The sequence below is a fragment of the Leucoraja erinacea genome, chromosome 2 (assembly GCF_028641065.1).
Source record: "Leucoraja erinacea ecotype New England chromosome 2, Leri_hhj_1, whole genome shotgun sequence".
NCBI classification, from domain to species: Eukaryota; Metazoa; Chordata; class Chondrichthyes; order Rajiformes; family Rajidae; genus Leucoraja; species Leucoraja erinaceus.
This window is the reverse complement of record NC_073378.1, coordinates 24,605,064-24,624,205: the sequence shown is the minus strand read 5'-3', so window position 1 is coordinate 24,624,205 and position 19,142 is coordinate 24,605,064. Positions and strand designations below refer to the sequence as shown.

Below are 19,142 nucleotides of genomic sequence, written 5' to 3'. Positions count from 1 at the left end.
TAGTTCGGGAAGCGGTAGAGACGAGGGACGTAAAGCGGTGGTCCAACCAGTCAGAGGCCATGCTGCAAGATGCACTGAGTGATGTCGACTGGAATATGTTCAAAGCATGTTCCAGTGACATCAGTGAGTTCGCGGAAGCAGTCACGGACTTCTTCGCAACAGTAACCGACAACATCGTCCCCACGGTAAGGGTAAGCACCTTTCCGAACCAAAAACCCTGGGTAGACAGGTTTGTGTGGCCCTGAATGCTCGCACCGCTGCCTACAAGTCGGGCCTGGCATCAGGAAACATGGACGTCTACAAGGCAGAGTCCTACCGACTGCGAAGGGCGGTGAAGAACGCAAAGAGAAGGTACTGGGACAAGATGGAGTTACAGATGGAGCAGCAGGACACCAGAAGCCTGTGGCAGGGGTTACGGATTGTAACCAACTACCGGAGCACCCCTTCCTCATCCGCATGTGCCGGCACCTCCCTAGCTGATGACCTGAACTCCTTTTATGCTCGTTTCGAGAGGGGCAACACCACTCCATGTCTGCCGACTATCGACAATACCGCCAGCGGGCTGGCTACCGAAGCTGAAGGGAGGAATGTGCACACATTCCCGCTGTCCGAGCACGACGTGAGGAGGGCACTGACACGGGTGAACACGAGAAAAGCTGCAGGCCCCGATGGCATCTCGGGGCGAGTACTCAAGTCCTGTGCTACGCAGCTAGCTCCAGTGCTCACTACATTATTCAACCTCTCCCTGGACAAGTCCGTGGTCCCTGCCTGCTTCAAAAAATCCATCATTGTACCGGTACCAAAAAATGCCTCCCCGGCCTGTCTGAATGACTACCGTCCGGTGGCCCTTACCTCGGTAGTCATGAAATGCTTTGAGAGGCTGGTGAAGAATCACATTTGCACCTTCCTCCCTCGGAACATGGACCCGTTGCAGTTTGCATATCGTCCGAACAGGTCCACGGACGATGCGGTCTCCCAGGTCTTGCACACCGCTCTCTCCCATCTGGACAGCCAGAAGGGGGGCTATGTGAGGATGCTGTTCATAGACTACAGTTCAGCCTTCAACACGATAGTCCCCACCAGACTGGCAGGGGAGCTACTGGAATTGGGGCTCAACACCTCCCTGTGTGCCTGGGTCCTGGACTTTCTCACCGCCACGCCCCAGGTAGTCAAGATGGGAGGGAATACATCGGAGTCCCTCACCCTGAGCACAGGATCGCCCCAGGGTTGCGTCCTCAGCCCCCTATTGTACTCCCTGTACACACATGACTGTGTGGCTAGGTTCAGCTCCAACTCAATAATTAAGTTTGCTGATGACACTGTGGTGGTGGGCCTGATCTCAGACAACGATGAGAAGGCCTACCGGGAGGAGGTGGCTGATCTAGCACTCTGGTGCCAGGATAACAGCCTCCTCTTGAACATCAAAAAAACGAAGGAGCTGATCATGGACTTTAGGAGGGCACATCATCCGAGGACGTACAATCCATTGAGGATAAATGGGAATCCTGTGGATGGGGTGAACTGTTTTAAATATCTGGGAGTCCACATCTCCGAGGATATGACATGGGCATCACACGCCTCAGCACTCGTGAGTAAGGCAAGGCAGCGCCTTTACCACCTCAGGCAATTGAGGAAATTCAGAGTGTCTCCGAGGATCCTCCAGTGCTTCTACGCAGCGGCGGTGGAAAGCATCTTGTCCGGAAATATTACCATCTGGTTTGGAAATTGCTCTGCCAAGGACAAGAAGGCTCTGCAGAGAGTAGTGCGTTCGGCCGAACGCACTATGGGAACTTCACTCGCCCCCCTGCAGGAACTATACAACAGGAGGTGCAACTCCAGAGCAAATAAAATCATGGGAGACCCCTTCCACCCCTGCAACGGACTGTTCCAGCTGCTACGGTCAGGCAAACGCCTCCGTTGCCATGCGGTGAGAACGGAGAGGTTGAGAAGGAGTTTCTTCCCAGAGGCAATTCGGACTGTAAACGCCTATCTCACCATGGACTAACTCTACTGAACGTTTTTCCTTCCATTATTTATTATGTAAAAGAATATGTGTGTTATGATTGTGTTTATAATTTGTTTGGTTGTTTTGTTGTTTGTCTTTTGCACAAAAGTCCGCGAGCATTGCCACTTTCATTTCACTGCATATCTCGTATGTGTATGTGACAAATAAACTTGACTTGACTTGACTTGATCATTTGTCCTTTTTATATTTTCATGGTCTAACTAGGAGCAGAGCCTTACAAGGTGATTAGCTGCCATGGTCCTGCCAAGGGCATGCTATGATGTATTTAATTATTTGGTTTATTTTATAATGTGTGAAGAGGAACAAACCCAGATTCAACTTGTTTTTTTAAATAGCTCCCATCCAACACCACGAAGCAGCTTGAATGTAAACCAGAACAACATTGCACCACAGACTGATCGACCAAAAAGTGCCTCCATTTCAGTACAGGTATTTAACTCTTATGCCTGTTTGTTTGTATTAAATGTATTGTTTATTTTTCATGGATAATCCACTGTTCTACTTGTATCTTTACAATAAATGTTGCTGTTAGAAGTGGGTAGAGGTGGGTGTTTGGAATTATTATCGAGAGGTCTTTGCAAGGCCTGCCAATAGTTGCCAAAGAGGCAGTGGAAGGGGCAGAGACATTGAATTGGAGATATTATTTGGATTTAAGAATTTGGTTTGCTCTATTTTAATTGTTTTTCCCCTTTTAAAATAACGAATATATTTATGAATGTGATTGGATGTGGAAGGTTTGAATTATAAGGAAGTGCTGGGACTTTCTTCCCTGCAGTGTAGATGGCTGAGTGGTGAGACACTGTGGGGGGAATAGTGACAGACTATTCCTCAGACACGAGTGTAAAACGAGGTTTACGGTGAGAGTGGAAAGATTTAAAAGAGACTAGAAGTTACTCCAGCATAAAATTATGATATTTAAAATACACTTGGACTTTTGATGAAGTCTGATGAAGGGTCACAACCCAAAATATCACCTATTCCTTTTCTCAAGAGGTGCTGCCTGACCTGCTGAGTTACTCCAGCATTTTGTGTCTATTTTCAGTGTAAACCAGCACCTGCAGTTCCTCCTTAAACATTGAAAATACATTTGGACTGGTGCATGGATAGAAAGGTTTAGAGGGATAAGCCACACACGGGCATGTAGGACAAGTGTTGACGGGGCATATTGGTTGGTATCTACAGGCCCCCAAATAGTAGCCTGGAGGTAGGGTGCAAGTTGCATCAGGGGTTAAAATTAGCATGTAACAAAGGTAATGCTACGGTGGTTATGGGAGATTTCAACATGCAGGTATACTGGGAAAATCAGATTGGTACTGGATCCCAAGAAAGGGATTTTATAGAGTGCCTCCATGATGGATTCTCAGAGCAGCTTGTAGTGAAGCCTAGCAGGAAGAAGGCAATTCCTGATTTAGTGTTGTGTAATGGATTTGATAAAGGAACTCAAGGAAAAGGAACCATAAAGAGGTAGTGACCATAATATGATAAGTTTTAATTTGCGAAGAAGATCTGGAGAAGGTAAAATCGGAAATGTCCGTATTGCAGTTGAACAAAGAGGACTATGGAGGCATGAGGGAGGAGCTGGCTGAAAGTTGACTGGAAAGGACCCCTAGCAGGGATGACAGTGGAACAGCAATGGCGGGTGTTTCTGGGAATAATCCAGAAGATACAGGATAATTTCATTCCAAAGAGGAAGGAAGATTCTAAGGGGAGTAAGAGGCGACCGTGGCTGACAAGAGAAGTCAGGGACAGTATAAAAATAAAAGAGAAGAAGTGTAACATAGCAAAGATGAGCGGGAAGCCAGAGGATTGGGAAACTTTTAAAGAACAACAGAAGGTAACTAAAAAGGCAATACGGGGAGAAAAGATGGAGTATGAAGGTAAGCTAGCCACGAATATAAAGGAGGATAGTAAAAGCTTCTTTAGGTACGTGAAGAGGAAAAAATTAATTGAGACAAATGTGGGTCACTTGAAGACAGAAACAGGTGAATTTATTATGGGGAACAAGGAAATGGAAGACGAGATGAACAGGTACTTTGGTTCTGCCTTCACTAAGGAGGACACAAAAAACCTCCCAGATGTACTAGTGGCCAGAGGATCTAGGGTGACGGAGGACTGAAGGAAATTCACATTAGTCAGGAAATAGTGTTGGGTTAACTGCTGGGACTGAAGGTTAATAAATCCTCAGGGCCTGTTGGTCTGCTTCCCAGGAAACTCAAGGAGGTGGCTCTAGAAATCGTGGACACGTTGATGATCATTTTCCAATGTTCGACGGAATCGGGATCAGTTCCTGGGAATTGGAGGATAGCTAATGTTATCCCGCTTTTTAAGAAAGGCGGGAGAGAGAAAAGGGAATTATAGACCAGTTAGCCTGACATCGGTGGTGGGGAAGATGCTGGAGTTGATTATCAAAGATGGAATAGTGGCACATTTGGATAGCAGTAACAGAATCGGTCCGAGTCAGCATGGATTTACGAAGGGGAAATCATGCTTGACAAATCTTCTGGGATTTTTTGAGGATGTAACAAGTAAAATGGACAAGGGAGGGCCAGTGGATGTAGTGTACCTGGACTTTCAGAAAGCATTTGATAAAGTCCCATACAGGAGATTAGTGGGCAAAATTAAAGCACATCGTATTGGGGGTAGAGTGGTGACATGGATAGAAAATTGGTTGGCAGACAGGAAACAAAGAGTATGGATTGACGCGTCCCTTTCAGAATGGCAGGGAGTGACTCGGTGCAGGGGCCGCAGCTATTTACAATATACATTAATGATTTAGATGAAGGAATTAAAAGCAACAATAGCAAATTTGTAGATAACACAAAGCTGGGTGGCAGTGTGAACTGTGAGAAGGATGCTATGAGGATGCAGAGTGACTTTGACAGGTTGGGTGAGTGGGCAGATGCTTGGCAGATGCAGTATAATGTGGATAAATGTGAGGTTATCCACTTTGGAGGCACGAACAGGAAGGCAAATTATTATCTGAATGGTTCGGAAAGGGGGAAATACAACAAGACCTTGGTGTCCTAGTACATCAGTCACTGAAAGTAACCATACATGAACAACAGGCAGTGAAGAAAGCTAATGGCATGTTGACCTTCATAATGAAAGGAGTTCAGTATAGGAACAAAGAGGTCTTTCTGCAGTTGTACAGGGCCCTGGTGAGACCACACCTGGAGTATTGTGTGCAGTTTTGGTCTCCTAATTTGAAGAAGGACATTCTTGCTATTGAGGGACTGCAGCGTAGGTTCACCAGGTTAATTCCCGGGATGGTGGGACTGACATATGATGAAAGAATGGAGCGACTGGGCTTGCTTGTATTCACTGGAATTTAGAAGGATGAAAGGATATCTTATAGAAACATATAAAATTATTAAGGGTTGGCCACACGGCAGGAAACATGTTCCCTATGTTGGGAAAGTCCAGAACCAGGGGCCACAGTTTAAGAATAAGGGGTGGGCCATTTAGAACTGAGATGAGAAAAAACCTTTTCACTCAGATAATTGTGAATTTGTGGAATTCTCTGCCTCAGAAGGCAGTGGAGGCCGATTCACTGGATGCATTTAACAGAGATTTAGATAGAGCTCTTAGGGCTAGCGGAATCAAGGGGATATGGGGAGAATGCAGTAATGGGGTACTGATTGTGGATGTTCAGCCATGATCACAATGAATGGCGGTGTTGGCTCAAAGGGCTGAATGGCCTACTCCTGCACCTATTGTCTATGTATCTAGGTATGGACAAGCTGTGCTGAAGGGCCTGTTTCCATACTGCATGTCTCTGACTCTCTATGACTAAGTGATTTCAGAGAAATCTGGATGGCACTGGATTTGTACAATCTGGGATTGTCATATTAAATGCCAGAGCAGGCTTGAAGTGTCAAACTGCAACCTCCTGGTCCTGTTTTCCTATGCTACTGCTATGATTGAGTCTGATCTTGCTACAGCCATGGGTGTAACTTCTCTGACTGATGAATGCATGCTGCTTTGGCAACCAGAACGTACTCTTCACTTTGTTATTGATTGAACAAAAAACTGTTGCTCCATGTAAAAAAATAAAGTTCAAAAATAAATGCGGGCTACTTCCTGTCGTTTATTTTCTGCTCCAGATTACAACATCCGCACTTTCCTGTTTCTCCTAAAAATGTATCTTACAATTTGTCACTGAATCAAACAGTTCCCCTCTCCCTCTAGTGGCTTAAAAAAACATTGCAGTTAGTGAGGTTTCGGTTTAATAAATCAGCTTCCAGGGAGGAGGTACAGAGGCTAATAGGTTGGTGCTCAGAAAACAACTTGGCACTCAACACCAAAAAAAACAAAAGGGCTCTTCATTGACTTTGGCATCTTCCCCACTACCTATATAAGGCTAACTGGTCTCCAATTCCCCATTTTCTCTCTCTCTTAAAAAGTGTGGTTACGTTGGCTGCCCTCCAGTTCACAGGAGCTGATCCAGAGTCGAGAGAACATTGAAAAATGATCACTAATGCATCCACGATTTCTAGGCCCACATCCTTGAGTACTCTAGGATGCAGACCATCAGGCCCTGGGGATTTATCTGCCTTCAGTCCCAACAGTTTACCTAACACCATTTCCTGACTAATGTGGATTCCCTTCAGTTTCTCTCTCCCACTAGATCCTCGGTCCCCTAGTGTTTCAGGGGAAATCCTAGTTATAACACAATGTAGTTATTCACCAGTTTCCATTGTAAATATACATGTATGAAGAATAAATGGTAATAGTCACAGCAGTGCATGATGATGTTACATGTTGATGTATGTTTATTGTACAGAGATTAATGTCATGACTTGTTTAGTGCAATATTATTCTCATGAATCTTTATATATTGCCACCATTAGGATATGAACTCACAGATCAAGGCACTTGTGTACACAGATGCTGATCTTATCGTGACGCCAATTATGGACAATCCCAAGGTAACTCAAAGTTTGCTGCAGGGATTTGCTTTATTTGCATTTATAAGACCATAAGGGAGAGGGGTAGAATTCGGCTATTTGGCCAATCCGCCATTCAATCATGGCTGATCTATCTCTCCCTCCTATCCCCATTCTCCTGCCTGTTCCCCTTTCAGTCTGAAGAAGGGTCTCGATCCGAAACGTCACCTATTAAACCTGGCTCGGACAAAACTCTGATCATTAATAACCCGTTATTTGCATTTTATCAGTTTATTCATTCATGTGAGTATATATTTATATTATGGTATATGGACACACTGATCTGTTTTGTAGTAAATGCCTACATCTGTGTGCTGAAGCAAAGCAAGAATTTCATTGTCCTATCAGGGACACATGACAATAAACTTACTTGAACTTGAACTATTCATTCTCTCCAGAGATGCTGCCTGTGCCGCTGAGTTATTCCAGCATTTTGTGTCTGTCACAAGAAAGAGGGGACAGGGGAGGTTTATCAGAATGCTGCCTGGGTTACAAGGATTCAGCTGCAGGCTGGACAGACTTAGATTGTTTTCTATGGAACTTTGGAGGTTAAGCAGAGACGATAGAATATATAAAATGATGATAAGCTGAATCGGATAGACAGTCAGAACGCTTTTCCCAGGATGAGCACTAGAGGGCATAGCTATAAGGTGATGGGGGGAAATATAATGAGGATGAGCGTGGCAGTTTTGTTGGCACAGAGAGCGGTGGGGCCTGGAACACATTGCCGGGGTGGTGGTAGGGCAGACATGATAGTGATATTTAAGATGCTTTTTGATAGGCACATGGATTTGCAGGGAATTTTGTTTAGTTTAGAGATACGCACGGATACAGGTCCTTCGGCCCATTGAGTCTGCGCAAACAGTGATCTCCACATATTTATACTATCCTGCACACAATAGGGAGCGTTTACAATTTTACCGAAGCCAATTAACCTACAAACCTGTACGTCTTTGGCGTGTGGGAGGAAACCGGAGCACTCGGATAAAACCCACGCAGGTCACGGGAAGAATATATACTCCATACAGACAGCACCCGTGGTCAGGTTTGAACCGGATCTCTGGTGCTGTAAGACAGCAACTTTACCACTGTGCCACTGTGCCGCCCATGGAATGGAGGAATATGGATCACTTGCAGCAGATGAGATCCGTTCAGCTAGGCATCTGATGACAAACATTGTCATCCAAAATGCCCGTTCCGATGATGATCTGTTCTCTGTTATTATTTTTTATGATGTGCAGACATATGAGATTAGTTTACCTGGGCATCATGTTCAGCACAAGCATTGTGGGCTGTAAGGCCTGTTCCTACGCTGTACTAATCTATGTTAAATGGCAACTGAGTCACCATAGCAGATGTTCTTTGAAGCAATAAATTTGCAGAGTGTGATGCCCAATTTTGTTGATTTTGTTGATTTGGTGATCTGAGCAGACTGCACATAGGCTGCATGCTCGGACATTTAGTCCCACCCTTGGTATAAAGGGAGCAGTTGTGCCAGGTCAGAGCATCTCACTAGATCCATGAATCACCCATAATCAGCATCATTCGCAAATCCTTCAAGATTCTTGCTTCATTACCTGAGTTTTGGACGCCATAATTTTATTCTTCTCCCCATATCAGGGGATATGGGGAGAAGGCAGGAACGGGGTACTGATTTGGGATGATCAGCCATGATCACATTGAATGGCGGTGCTGGCTCGAAGGGCCAAATGGCCTGCTCTTGCACCTATTGTCGATTGTCTATTCTGAATTGAATTGGTTTAATAGCATTTTGTCTCCAAATTTTCATCTGAATTGATTTTGATTTGATTTTTCTGTTGCGGTAAGCACGTAATTCTTTAGCTGTAAAATGTCACAGTAAGGTATATATTTGTGAATGTTGTGTTACAGATATTGAAGCCGGTGCCCTCGAAGTTCGATGCTAAAACTCTCGGTGTCCCAGCCTATTCGGGTAAGTGTCAGCAGTGGCTTCTTGCACATGACAGGTACATGGATAGGAAAGGTTTTGAGGGACATGGACCCAATGCAGGCAAGTAGGACAAGTGTCGATTGGTCAGCAAGGATGAGTTGGGCCGAAGGGCTTGTTTCCATCAGTTATACTTCATATGTGACCTGGAGCAGAATTAGGCCACTCGGCTGATTCATTCAATCATGGCTGATCTATTTTTCCCTCTCAACCCCATTCTCCTGTCTTCACCCCATTACCACTGACACCCTTACTGATCAAGAATCTGTCAATCTTCACCTTAAAACTATCCATTGACTTGGTCTCCACAGCCGTCTGTGGCAATGATTTGCATTGATTCACCAGCCTCTGACTCTACTGTTCCCAGATGCAGTTTACCTTTTATTGCAAATGGGCCTTTGCGAAGAGCTGAGGGTATTTTCAATCAATCAATGAATCAATTTATTCATCACATACACAATATAGTGCAGTGAAGTGAAATTTTCCAGCAGCGGTACAATCAAAAAAGAACACACAATACACAATAAAAATTTAACACATACATCTACCACAGCATTCTTCACTGTGGTGGAAGGCACAAAGTACAGACGGTCCTCCTCCATTGTTCGCCTGTGGTCGGGGCCATAAACCTCCGCAGTCGCTGCTGCTGGTGGCCAGATGTACAGGCCCTCTCGTCGGGGTGGTAAGTCCAGAATTGGCACTTCCCTACCGGAGACCGTGGCTTCAGGATGTTGTAAGCCGCAGGCCGGTGGTCGGAGCTTCTCCAGGGAGCCCCGGCTAGAAGCTCCGCAGGCAGTGGCTTCAGGATGTTACTGGCCGCGGGCCGGCGATCGGAGCTTTTCTTCAGAGAGGGGTCCCTAGCGAGGGGTCCCAGGTCTCCGGACGCCATGCCTGCGTGCCAGCGATCGGAGCACTCCCTTCGGGCGACATCGGCAAGGGCTCGCCCGCTCCTCGATGATAATGTCCAAGCTGCGCCCGCTGCTGAAACTGGGCCCAACTCCGGGACAGGCCGCACCAATCCATGTTATGCCGCGAGGGAGGCGACATGGAAAAAGTTGCTTCTCCGTGGAGGAGGCGACCAAAAGCGGTTTCCCCCTTACCCCCCCCTCACCACCCCCCACACCAAGAGACATTAAAACACACATTTGGACACACTAAAAAAAACAAAAAGTAGAAATGACGAACAAGCTGCTGGCAGGGCAGCAGTCTCGCAGCGCCCCCACCAACCGATTGTGGTGTGGGGTTTAATGACAGTGGAACGATGTGTAGAGTGGAAAGTTGGGGTGGAATGAGGGGGGCCTCATTGAAACTTATTGAATGGTGAGAGGCCTGGATAGAGTGGATGTGGAGAGGATGCTTCCACTAGTGGGAGAGTCTAGGACCAGAGGTCATAGCTTCAGAATTAAAGGAAGAAGATGAGGAGGAATTGCTTTAGTCAGAGGGTGGTGAATCTGTGGAATTCATTTCCACAGACAGCTGTGAAGGCCAAGTCAGTGGAGATAGATAGATTCTTGATTAGTGCGGGTGTCAAGGGTTATGGAGGGATAGCAGGAGAATGGGGTTAGGAGGAAAAGATAGATCAGCCATGATTGAATGGCGGAGTATACGATGGGCCACATGGCCTAATCCTGCACCTATCACTTATGAACATACGATACGATAGAATTTTATTCATCCCAGGAGGGAAATTGGTCTGCCAACAGTCACAAAACACAACATGACACATGAAAGATGAAACATATGAAGGTATGGAACACCACAGCTTGGGAAAGCGAGATGTGAGACCGTTCCAGGGCAAGCTTCTGCAGGCTGTGATTTAGCCTGAGTGATTCACTAGCAGCGCAAGCATTTATGACTTGCTAAAAACTATAGGCTTAACTTCCCACCTTGGAACTCTTCATTCATTCATGACGACATTAGACAGGAAGTGATTATGCATGGCATTGTTTCAGGTACGGAAGGGAGTGGTGGAGATGTGAACTGTGTTGGAAATAAGTGCAGATGCTGGTTTAAAGTAACTAAGCGGGTCAGACAGCATCTCTGGGGAAAAGGAATAGGTAGTGTTACAGGTCGAGACTGAAGAAGGGTCTTGACCCGAAACATCACCTATTCCTTTTCTCCAGAGATGCTTTCTGACCCGCTGAGTCACTCCAGCTTTTTTTGTCTATCTTCAGTGGGGATGAGTTGGCTTGCATTGAATACTAATCATTTGGGCCATAATGTTGGTCAGGACACTGGCCACAATTTTATTTGAAGTGTCCTTTTTTTCTTCGGAATAAACTGGAGAGTGGATTTAGAATTGCCAAAGTCATCCACCTTTAACAAGTCACCACTCGGTGGTAAGGATCAGCTTACTTTGCAAGCTTGAACCTGAACCAAGAACTTCTGATTCAGGGGTGAGAAACTTCTGATTTTGTGGAAGAAATTGAGCTCTTGGTCGTTTCAAACTAATACTCTTGCTGTAACCATGATACAATTAATTCCTCTTTTTCTAACCTAAGATATTTAGGCCAAAAGTGTGTAGAAAATGTAAAAATGTGATTTGCTGGCAAAATGACATAAATCAGGAAATGACCATCAAATGACACATTTTCCTCCATGCTTCTGGTCCGAATTAAGATGCAATCCATGGTGTAATCAACACAGTCATCAGTCACCACACACCACTTTTGGGAAGTCAAACTAGGCGGGTCCTTCACAGTAAATTGCAGGACCCTGGGAAATGTTGTAGAGCAGAGGGATCTAGAAGCGCAGGTAAGTTCCCTGAAAGTGGCATCACAGGTAGATAGGGTGGTCGAGAAGGCTTTTAGCACATTGGGCTTCGTCAGTCAGGGTATTGAGTATAGAAGTTATGCTACAGTTGCACGCAGGGGCAGAAATCCGGGGGGGGGGGGGGGGGGGGGGGGCAGAGGTCGGGAGTCAGACGGGAGCTGTGCCCACAGCCAGCACAGAGAAGCAGCGCTAAACCCAGTTCAACTCTGCCTGTCCCGCCAGGTTAACCTACAGCCCTGCCTGGGCTTGTGGGAAATTTGGCTCAGGTTTACAGCCAGAGCGGAGAAGCAGCGCTGGTGTTCGTCAGTCCAGGCAGGTCTGTAGGTTAACCCGGCGAGACAGGCAGAGTTGAGCTGCATTCGTTACTAGTTATTGGAAAGCTTTTCTGGACATGATTATAAAGCAATTGTATGCTTTTTAATTACATACTATGGCGAGGAATACATGATTATTTTTAAAAACCATCATAATTGGTGATTAGCTAATAATTTAGTGGCATCTTGTTGCTAGCACTTCAGACCTCACATTTGTATCTTTGCTTATCTTGAGGCTACTAGGCAAACTGGCTAATGGGACGTAATAGAGGCTCTGTGCAGGCTTTGTTTAATTGCAAGGCGGATTTAGAGAAATGTCGTAGCAATTTGTCAATTGCATGCTGAACAGATTCTTCAATTAGCAGAGTTTGAAAGAAATCATCAGGTAACCAGTGATTAAGCTCTTGTTGAGATTAATTCAATCGGATACAAATCCCTCATTTAGAATCTGTGGGGTTGTCTGTGAGAAATGTAGGAAACAGCATTCAGATTTGCACCGCGAGCAAATTCATCTCACTGTGACGTCACATGTAATAAAGCATCATTCATATCATTCATTCATTCATCTCCAGATTCAAGTCAAGAGTGTTTCATTGTCAGTGTACTGGCAAAAGAACAACAAAACTCCTACTTGCTGCAGCTTCTGAAGAAGGCTCACCCATTCCTTTTACCCACAGATGCTGCCTATCCCTCTGTGTTACTCCAGCTTTTGTGTCTATCTACAGGTTTATAGACCTTTAAACCAATAGCACACAAATAAACATGCAATGATTATTAATACAGTCAACTAATAATCAGTAGTGCCAGATAACCAGACCATTATAGTACAAAACCGTAGTACAAAAGTGCAACAAAAACAAAAACGTATACCTCGGTATATGTGACAATAAACTAAACTAGCTAAGAAGTTCATAGTTGCTGAGGTTAGTGCCGTGCAGTGTTCAAGAGCCTGATAGTTGCTGTTCTTGAACCTGGTTTTCAGGGTCCTGATGGTAGGAGCGAGGTGAAAGCCTTGCAGGGGTTGTGTAAGTTTGTAATGTTAGCAGCCTTCTTGAGTCAGCTCCTCCTGTAGATCACTTTGATGGTGGGAAGGTCAGTGCTTGTGATGAACTAGGAAGCGTCTACAACTTTCTGCTGCCTCCTTTGTGTCGAGGATACTTTTATATTCATTGAATTCATGGCTAGACATGTTCCTGGTGATTATCAGGTAATATGCTCACAATTTTATGCCCCCCCCCCCATCATGTCTACCAGCCAATTTAAATTTTAGTTTAGAGATAAAGCGTTGAAACAGGCCCTTTTGACCCACCGGGTCCACGCCGACCAGCAATCCACGCACATTAACGCTATCCTACACACAGGGACAATTTTTACATTTACCAAGCCAATTAACCTACATACCTGTATGTCTTTGGAGTGTGGGAGAAAACCGAAGAACCCACGCAGGTCACGGGGAGAACGTACAAACTCCGTACAGACAGCACCCGTAGTTGGGATCGAACCGGCGTCTCTTGCACTGCATTCTCTGTAAGGCAGCAACTCTACCGCTGCGCCACCATGCCACCCTGTTTCCCTGTAGATGAAGAATGAACTAGATGTTGAAAGGGTCAGTCAGAATGGTGAACACGGACAGGAGAGGAAGAGATATCCCGATAATTTACAGACGGTGACCAGTTGACAATGACTGGTGGTGTGGAGGGGGAGCCCTGTTTTCTTCTCAGTGGATGACATGTGAGTACCAGTAAAAGGAATGGAGAAGATGCAGTTGAATGCCCTGTCACCTCCGGTGAAGGGTCATTGATGTACAATGTTAACTCGGGTTCCCTGTCCACAGAGGCTACCTGACCTACTGTGTATTTTCCAGTCACTTTGTCGGCACCAACATGTGGCTACACTTATGTATTGCCTAGGTTGTACGCAAAAAAATACAAGCTTTTCACTCGATCTATGTAGCCTCGGTACATGTAAAGTATAATTCATTCATTCCAGTCTGATGAAGGGTTCTGACCCGAAACATCACCTCATCCTTTTCTTCAAAGATGCTGCCTGACCCGCTGAGTTACACCAGCACTCTGTGAAACGTCACCTATCCATGTTCTCCACAGATGCTGCCTGACCCGCTGAGTTACACCAGCACTCTGTGAAACGTCACCTATCCATGTTCTCCACAGATGCTGCCTGACCCGCTGAGTTACTCCAGTACTCTGTGAAACATCACCTATCCATGTTCTCCACAGATGGAATTCTCTGCCACAGAAGGCAGTGGAAGCCAATTCACTGGATGTTTTCAAGAGAGTTAGATTTAGCCCTTGAGGCTAATGGAATCAAGGGATATGGAGTAAAAGCAGGAACGGGGTACTGATTTTAGATGATCAGCCATGGTCATATTGAATGGTGGTGCTGGCTCGCAGGGCTGAATAGCCTACTCCTGCATCTATTTTTCTTTGTTTCTATGTATGCTGCCTGACCTGCTGGTTTACTCCAGCATGTCGTGTCTTTCTTTGTGTATTTCTAATTAGTATTTCTAATTCCCAGCATGTGCTGATTTTTGTGTCCCCCTGTCTTGTTCCTGTTTTGTACCAGCGTATGAAGGGTCTCGACCCAAAATGTCATTCCCCCCACAGATGCTTCATGACCCACGGGGTCCCTGCAAGATTTAGTATTTTGCTCATACTACTGTAAAATGTCTCCCTGGTATTTGTCAAGTTCTTTAGCTCACAAACCACTCAATAAGAAGCTTATTCCTTTGAGCATAGGAGGCTGAGGGGTGATCCTACAGAGGTGTACACAATCATGAGGGGACCCTGGGCCTGCGGTCATCTCTCTCGGGCAAGAGAGGAATTGACAGGAGCCTTGACAAAGATCTTTGTGTCTTCTCCAGTCTTCTCCAGCCACAGGCAAGGTCCCTTAAGACAAGAGAGTAGCTACTGTTGTTCCTTTATTTAAGAAGGTAAGTTGAGAGAATCAAGGCAATTATAGACTGGTGAGCCACATGATAATGGCAGGGAAACTATTGGAATGGAATCTTGGGATTGGATTTATTCCCATTTGGAAGAGAATGGGTTAATTAAGTACAGTCAGTATGGCTTTGTGCACAGCCGGGCAATATTCAGCTGAAGGACTGTGACCAGTGGAGGGATCTGTGCTTGGACCTCTGCTGTTTGTGGTAACCCTGGAGGTTGTGGGGAAACGTGATGGAAGTATATACAATTATGAGAGGCATAGATGGAGTAGAGAGACAGAACCCTTTCACCAGGATGGAAATATCAAATACTAGAAGGCATCACTTTAAGGTGAGAGGAGCAAAGCTTATAGTTGGAACATGTATTTTTACACAGAGGGTGGTGAGTGCATGGAAAGTGCTGCTGGGGGTGATGTTGGAGGCAGATATGAGTGGAATGTAAAAAATCTTTGGATTGGCACATGGATGTGCAGGGAATGGAGGGGTATGGATTATTTGCAGGCAGCTAAGTGTTGGTCTGAGCAACATGTGCAACAGACATTGTGGGCTGAAGGACCTATTCCTGTGCTGTACACTTCTGTTCACTGAATAGATAGCATGAATGGACAGTGCCTTTTACCCAGGATAGGGGAGTTAAAAGCTAGAGGACATAGGTTAAGGGTGAGGTCAAAGATTTAATAGGAATCTGAGCACCTTTTTCTCTTGGTTGGGGGTGGGTATTTGGAACAAGCTTCCAGAGGAGGTAATTCAGGCAGGTACCATAAACAACATTTAAAAGGAACCTGGATGATGAGATGGATAGGAAAGGCTCAGTGGGATGAGGCACATATGCGGGCTATTGGGATTAGCTTAGATGGGGCATCTTGGCATGGTGACGGGGCCTGTTTCCATGCTGTGTGACTAGAACTAATTTGAGTGGAAAACAGGAGAGTTTGGTGCAGACATGGGAAATGGAAGTGATTGTGTTTGCTGCAGGTGTGGGCAGCTGAGGAATGATGCTGAATGGGCCTCTTAATGACTTGTGTAGGGAGGTATTCACAGATGCTGCCTGTCCCGCTGAGTTAAGGGCCTGTCCCACGAGCATGCGACTCCATGCGGCAAGCGCGACCTAAAGGGCTTGTCCCACGAGCATGCGACTGCATGCGGCAAGCGCGACAAAACCAGAAGCGAGGGCCGCGCGGAGGTCGAGTGAGTGACATGAAGTTCGAGTGGAGTTTGCGCATGACGTACGGCGTCGAGGCGGTGCGTACGGCTGCGGGCCGTTGCAGCTCGGAATTTTTGAACACGATCAGTTTCAAAAACCGCACGACTCCATACGGCTCCAGCAATCAAAGTGGGACCGGCCCCGCGAGGCCGTATGGCTCAAGCGACCATGTTAGGTCCCGCTTGCCGCATGGAGTCGCATGCTGGTGGGACAGGCCCTTTACTCCATCCTCTCAATAACTCATGTAGAGAGGTATCCACAGACGCTGTCTGTCCCGCTGAGTTACTCCAGCATTTTGTGTCATAGACAATAGGTACAGGTGTAGGCCATTTGACCCTTCGAGCCAGTACCGCCATTCAATATGATCATGGCTGAACATCCACAATCAGTACCCCATTCCTGCTTTCTCCCCATATCGCTTGATTCCGTCAATGACTCGCTGTGTGCGCTCATTCACTTGTAAAGACAACAGGCTGCTGACTGACTCATCGAGGCTGCGCATTATGCAGTCATGTGCAACCTTCCCATGCACTCAGTCCATCTGCTTCCTGCCCCCTGCAGCCACCAACTCATCCTCCCAGCTCTGTGGCTTCTTGGACCCCCAGACTCTGCAGCAATATATGTTTTTTGACTATTCAGTCATGTGGGCTTCTAAGCGGCCTGTGAGTTGTTACACCCTAAATCCTATTTAGTCTCCCCTTGCGCATTTTGCCACCTTGATTGCTGTCAACCTTTCTGCAGCATTGAACATTTATGTGCCAGTCTGCTGTTTTGTGAGGGGGGAAGGGGCAATGTAGAATGGAGGGATGGGCAAACTCCTGTTATGTTCTTCTCAGTGGGTGGTGAATCCTGCAATCCTCAGTCCTGGAGGGTTCCGGCTTCCAAATGACCACAAGCATCTGAAGAGGAAATAAGTGCCAAAGTGGGAATGGCTGAGAGCTTCAAGTTCCTTGGTGTTAAGGATGTTGTCTCAGTCCCCTACTATACTCCTTATACGTTTACAACTGTACAGCCAAACTTGGTGTGAATTCCATCTGTAAGTTTGCAGACGACTCCACTGTGGTTGGCCGAATTGCGATCAATGGTGACACAGAGTACGGGAAGATCATTTTAGTCCTGTCAAAAAACAAATGTTAGTTGGAGGTCTTTTATGTGGTGGGTGGGGGAGGGGAAAGGGAAACTTTATTTCTAAGTCCTTAGCTGATCGGAGAGGTGGCTTCCCTCCGAGCTGCTTCTTCGCCCCTTCCTCGCGGCCTATCATCGGACTGGAGCGGTGTTTCCTGTCGGGACCGGTCGGGACTACAGCTTCGGAGGCGGCACAGCGCTGGGATACCAACATGGAGCGGGCGATGCCTTACCGGGTCGCCGTGTGGTAAGCTCCGGAGTGCAGTGACCGCCGACTCCAACATCGGGGAGCTGTGGCGGTGGCGCTGGATTTAAAACACCGCGGAGCTTGGGATCCTGGGATCCGGGATCGCCAGAGTCGGAGCTCCAACCAACGCGGCCTGAGAACTACAGGTGCCGCGGTCTCCGGGGAGGGAGCAGCCGCTCCAGACATTCCAAGCCGCTGAGGAGTGTTTTCACCCGACGCCGGAGTTCCAGCTTTCCGGCAAAGAGGGCCTGAAAACATCGGACTGGCTGCGGAGGCAACAAAGAAGCCCCAACCTCGGGTGATTCACAGAGGAAGAGGACTTAACTTTCTGGTGCCATTCCCCACAGTGGAACATTTTGATTCTGTTGTGGGGGGACCTTCATGTTGAATTCTATAATGTGTTGTGTCATTTTTCTGATTTTTAATTTTTCTATGGATGTACGGAAACTTTATTATTTATTTTATTATTTATTTTATGTAAAGCACTTTGGTTTCAATGCGCTATATAAATAAACGTGCTATATAAATAACATTTACTTACTTACAAGATAGAGAACTTAGTGACATGGTGTCAACATTAGCTAGACAAAGGAGCTAGTTATTAACTTCAGGATGTGTGGTGGAGTACATGCCCCAGTCAGCATCAATGGTGCTGAAGTGGAAATGGTTGAGAGCTTCAAGTTCCTTGGGGATAATATTATCAACAATCTGTCATCGACCAACCACATTGAAGCAACAGCCAAGAAGACACTAACGCCTCTACTTCCTGAGGAGACTGAGGACATTCAGCATGTCTCCAGTGACTCCTACAAACTTCTACAGATGCACCATAGAAAACATACTGTTGGGTTGCATTACAGCTTGATTTGTGAAGGGTTCATGAGAGGAATAGATCGGGTAGATGCACAGAGTCTCTTGCCCAGAGTCGGGGAATCGAGAATCAGAGAACATAGGTTTAAGGTGAAGAGGAAAAGATTTATTAGGAATCTGAAGGGAATCTTTTTCATGCAAAGGGTGGTGGATGTATGGAACAAGCTGCCAGAGCAGGTAATTGAGGCTGGGACTATCGCAACATTTAAGAAGCAGTTAGACAGTTACATGGATAGGACAGGTTTAGAGGGATATGGACCAAATGCTGCTGGCAGGTGGAACTAGTGTAGCTAGGACATGTTGGCCGGTGTGGGCAAGTTGTGCTGACGGGCCCGTTTCCACGATGTATCACTCTAAACCTCTGTTCCTATGTTCTTGTCAGAGAGTGTAAATCTCCAGAATTTCATGGAGGCTAAATTACTGGAATCATTTAAAGAGGAGCTAAATGCAAGGGGAAAATATACAATTAATGACATGCCCCCCTCAGAGCATTCATCTTGGTTCTAATCCATAACTCCCTGAAAGTGGCAACACCAGTATTCAGTATTTACTTTAATGTCATTTTAACTGAGTACTTACATACACAGAAGAAACGAAAAATTGTTTCTCAATCAGTTCCCGTCAGTGCAGTTAATAAAAACAGAATAAATACATATAGCTTTAAAATTAAAATTACCATATCTAAAATAGGCCTAAAAATTTAAATAAAA

General features: G+C 45.9%; 1 protein-coding gene across 2 annotated transcripts in view; it reads left to right on the top strand.

Moving 5' to 3' along the window:
• The window catches only part of ulk4 (unc-51 like kinase 4), a 315,218-nt gene that overhangs the window by 47,075 nt on the left and 249,001 nt on the right, over nt 1–19,142 (top strand). For both annotated transcript variants that reach the window (XM_055653277.1, XM_055653269.1), the window contains exons 12-14: nt 2,362–2,455; nt 6,877–6,954; nt 8,863–8,923. In XM_055653277.1, coding sequence (XP_055509252.1) covers nt 2,362–2,455; nt 6,877–6,954; nt 8,863–8,923 — 233 coding nt within the window. The remainder of the gene's footprint in view (nt 1–2,361; nt 2,456–6,876; nt 6,955–8,862; nt 8,924–19,142) is intronic.